The 4,424-nt window shown below is 47.5% G+C and overlaps 1 protein-coding gene across 1 annotated transcript; it reads right to left on the reverse strand.

Moving 5' to 3' along the window:
- Positions 1-3,124: 3,124 nt before the first annotated feature.
- On the reverse strand, positions 3,125-3,661 carry LOC125507060 (ethylene-responsive transcription factor 1-like). Its single transcript, XM_048671753.1, has one exon. The coding sequence runs from the start codon at positions 3,659-3,661 to the stop codon at positions 3,125-3,127; it is 537 nt and encodes a 178-aa protein (XP_048527710.1).
- Between the last annotated feature and the right edge of the window lie 763 nt (positions 3,662-4,424).

Consider the following 4,424-nt stretch of genomic DNA (forward strand, 5'->3'; position numbering starts at 1 on the left):
ATTCCTCCATGGAACTCGATGAAATTTTCCAGGGTTGTTGTAGACTCAATTCCGCACAATTCCACCAAAGCGATCGTTAAAAAGACACTTGAGGAGGCGGTGGTGGCGGACACAAGTTTGATGTCCAAAAAAATAGCACGGTCGCCCAAGGGCAATGTTGACATTGAGCCCGCGGGCTCCCTGGATGATTCCTCCATGATCTTGCTATAGATCGGAGTTGATGTTTATAAAGGCCCTCATCCGAACATGACGATCGGAGGTAGGGCGCAGTCCTTGGTCAAACCAAGGTGACCAGTCGAGCTGGTGACAAAGATGTCGAAGTCGCAGTTGATCTGCAGCGAGCCATCAACCTTTTGCCGAACACACAGCGGAACTCTCAATGAAAGCACCAATGTCGGTGTCAAAACCGGCGGATTTCGGGTAGGGGGTCCCGAACTGTGCGTCTAGGCCGGATGGTAACAGGAGGTAGGGGACACGAAGTTTTACCCAGGTTCGGGCCCTCTTGATGGAGGTAAAACCCTACGTCCTGCTTGAATAATATTAATGATATGGGTAGTACAAGAGTAGATCTACCACGAGATCAGAGAGGCTAAACCCTAGAAGCTAGCCTATGGTATGATTCTATGTTGTATATGATCTATCGACTAGCCTGGCCTCGGTTTATATAATGCACCAGAGGCCTAGGATAACAAGAGTCCTAGCCGAATACGCCGGTGGGGAGGAGTCCTTGTCTTGATCGCCAAGTCTTGTGGAATCTTCCTTGTATGCGGCAGTTGTTCGAACTGGCCCATGAGTATACGGCCATGGGGGTCCTCGGCCCAATCTAACAGATCGGGAGATTACGTGGTGAGTACCCCCTAGTCCAGGACACCGTCAGTGGCGTTAACAAATAAACCCTAAAACCCTAGGTGCATGATTGCTGCATTCGCGGGTACTGGGTATGTGGTGGAGCACCTTTGTAGGAATAGTCAGCTCGCGTGATAATTTGATCCATAGGAGTTGATGGTCGGGACCAAAGGTGAACGGCTTGGAGCGCGGTGGCTCGCCAGTTGCCACAGATCAAGTAGCCATGTTTAAAATATCATTTTTAGCGGGGTTAAGAGTTCCGATTTTCAATGGCGCTTTATAAGTAGTAAGTAGTTTTTAGAACGATTGGTATGGATCAAAAATGGAATTCATAGTACTACGTACCTCCTTGGCGTATGGTTGTATGGTTTTTTTTTGCGATGGAAGTTGTATGGGTTTATGTTGCGAGATGTTGAACCTGGTAGTTCTAGGGCAAATACTATGGTTTAGATTTAGATGCTGGTTTTCAGTAATGAAAATCGGAAGGGGAAACCCTTCTTTGATTAAAAAAACTACTACCTCCATTCTGGTTTACTAGTCCCCATCGTACTTTGGGTCAATGTTTGTCCACAAATTTTACTTGTAAAATGTGAATGGAAAACGAGATTTTGTTATACCCAAACAAAAAAGGACTGGAGGGAGTGATTTCTCTGACACAGACGCAACCTCTCATAGCGCAGGCATTGAACCGGCGCACCGGCCAAGAGGGCCGCACTCACTGCAGGCCCGGATGAGCATGCCTCCTCGCCGCTTGCAACCAGCTTAAGACTGCCCCGCCTGCCTTCATTGAATCCACGCGTGTGCCGGCAACACGTCCTTCCACGAGCCGACAGGCATTTTAGAACACAAAAAATGACTAAAATATAATTAATTTACACATGGTCTTGACTTGTTGTGCTCGCACTGGTAGCAGGAACTAGTAGAGGATTTTCTTTATTTATAACTCTCCTCATATTTTTTTGCTTTGAAGTGAATCATGGTTGTGGACATTATGTATGAATGTGCATATATCTGTGAACATGAGTTTGATGTGGAAGTTGAACTTGGAATGTCGGGCTTGCGCGTGAACTATACCATGTCCAATGCTTCGTCTGTTATTGTTTGGAAAGTAATTGTTGTTATTACATGACCCAAAAAAACATTTGTGCCACATCAGTAGATGCACGGACATCACAACAGGCATGCTGACTGGATAAACATTTGAACCTAGCTATTATGAAGGAAATTTTGTATTGACAACAGTTTTAGATAGCAGGAGACACCTAGCCTGCTCTGCCTCTGCTAGCTTATTTCCGGCTTCTTCCATCTCTTCTTTGGCTTGGGTGAAGAGAGCATCTGATTGCTCTTTTCGCTTCTTCAGGAACTCAGCTACATTCTCAATGGCTGCTGCACGCTTTCTTTCAGCCTTTACTAATGCCACGAGGACACGAACAGCTGACGACTCCACCTGGCTTGTGTGTAATCCAGCATCATCTGGGAATTTGCACCTTGTGTCTAATCCAACATCATTAGGGAACTGGCACCTTGTGTGTAATCCAGCCTCATTTTGGAAACATGATCTCGAGGTTGACCATACTTCCCTCCTCGCAGGAACTGCATCCTGACATGAAGTTACTTCTTCTTTAGATCAATACTCAGAGCAACCTAGATCCATTTAGTAGAAGCTAGATAAACAGAACTCAAAGAAGTAAATTCAAAAGGAAAATAAAAATAAAAACAGCCTACAAGGTGAGAACACCCACATCCTACGTCAAGCTAAAAACGAAAGCATTAGGACGATTAAGACTCTTCTTATTACACATTGAAGAACACCACGCTTAAGAGAAACAGAAACTACAACATATACAAATCGAAGAACACGAGGCTACATGAAAGTAATTGAAAGGGTGTTACTTACCAAAGCTCGTTTTACAGGTTCGATGCAGCTCCTCTTTAACTTGCCACGCTCCTTGAAGATGTCCCGAATATCCCATGTTTGGTCTTCATTGCTCCTTTGCATGTTCGCACTCGTGGTTTTAAAATCTCAACATGGCAAGAAACATATACTACTAGTAATACTCGCGCATCTTGTGGGCAACATTAAAGCACTCGTTTGCCATGTTAGAGAATCTCCAACAGAATCGCAACGCGCGGCGCTTTAAAAAAGCGTTTACAGTGCTGAGATCAAGAAGTAGATACTAGAGAGTAGAGGATAGTTCTCAGCATAGATAGATAAAAAAAGATAATTCAACTACTCCTCGTCGTCCGACTCCTCCTCGGTGATGTCCTCCTCTAACGTCTAACTGTAGGCGTGAAGATACCGATCGTCGTCGAATTCCCAGGGCGACGCTGCTCCTAGCCTCATGTTGAATTGAGCGTCCCCTTTTCGCCTACGCTTGTCCTCGCGATAGGCGGCTCGCTCCGCCCTCCTCTTATCCCTCTCCGCCCTCCTTTGCGCGTAGAACTCGCGCTCGTTGATGATGTCCTCCAGGAAGTGTTGGCGCCACAGCGCCATGGCTTCCTCGTCCATCTCGGCGATGCCGAGACGGTGCTCCAGCCTCCGGTTGTCACGACGATCCTCGTCGGTGCTAAGCCGCGGTAGAGGCGCGAGCTCCTGCGCCTGCTCCCGCGTCGGCACGTTGGGGAAGTTCAATGTTCTATGAGGCCACCGGAGGCGCCACACCGCCGCGTCGTACGCGCGGGCGGCCTCGTTGGCGGTGTTCAAATTGCCGAGGCCGAGGCGCATCCCGCGGAACCGGATCTCAGCGGAGAAGCCGTCGGAGGGGCGCGCGCGGACGCCGTGATATCCCCAAGTTTCCCGGCGACGCGGCGGCATGGTGGCGCGGCGGCGGCGAGGCTAAAAAGAGTGGGGAGAGAGCGGTGGCGAGGCACAGAGCGGGGAGAGAGCGGTGGCAAGGCACAGAGTGGTGGGAGGGCGTTGGATTTTATAAAGCGCGTCGGACGCCGCGCGCCAAAACTAGCGCACGCGGGGCCGCTTTTTCCCGCGCGTGCGTGATCCATTCCCGACGTCTCTGCTATCTCTACTCTCTTCTCTACTGTTATATTTATTTTATATTTAATATTTAATATTTATCTCTACTTCCTTTACTGTCTACTTTTTTATCTATACTTTTTTCTTGCAATATAGGTCGTCCGATTTATATCTGACAGATAGGAAGGAAACAAATGGGAATTTTGCAAAAAGATACCCATACCCCTCTCCAGATTTGCAAATAAGGCCTTCCCTCGTTCATCCTTTTCTCCCGCAAGATAAACTACTCATACAAATGCATCTTGATGCGTGCAACGCATGGGCATCTTGCTAGTTCTAAAAACCTTTCCATCATTTGCCACACTACTGGTTGTAGATGAAAAACCTACCCAAGCACAGCGCGATATAGGAGTGACGCACAATTACAAGCTGATATTATTTTGGACAATGGAGGCTATAACCAATTACTTTTACGGGAACAATAGCACCCAGGAAATTTGAAGGGTAGGTATGAACAAAATTGGAACTGCACATGTCCTGCTAAGTGATTCAATACACACATTACCAATCGAGGAGGAGAACGATGGTCGCGGCGGCCTCTGTGAGA

The sequence above is a fragment of the Triticum urartu genome, chromosome 5, assembly GCF_003073215.2.
Source record: "Triticum urartu cultivar G1812 chromosome 5, Tu2.1, whole genome shotgun sequence".
In the NCBI taxonomy this organism is placed as follows: Eukaryota; Viridiplantae; Streptophyta; class Magnoliopsida; order Poales; family Poaceae; genus Triticum; species Triticum urartu.

Bases quoted from the DNA above. Each gene is read 5' to 3' on its own strand.
- LOC125507060 (XM_048671753.1), bottom strand. From the start codon at position 3,661: ATGCCGCCGCGTCGCCGGGAAACTTGGGGATATCACGGCGTCCGCGCG.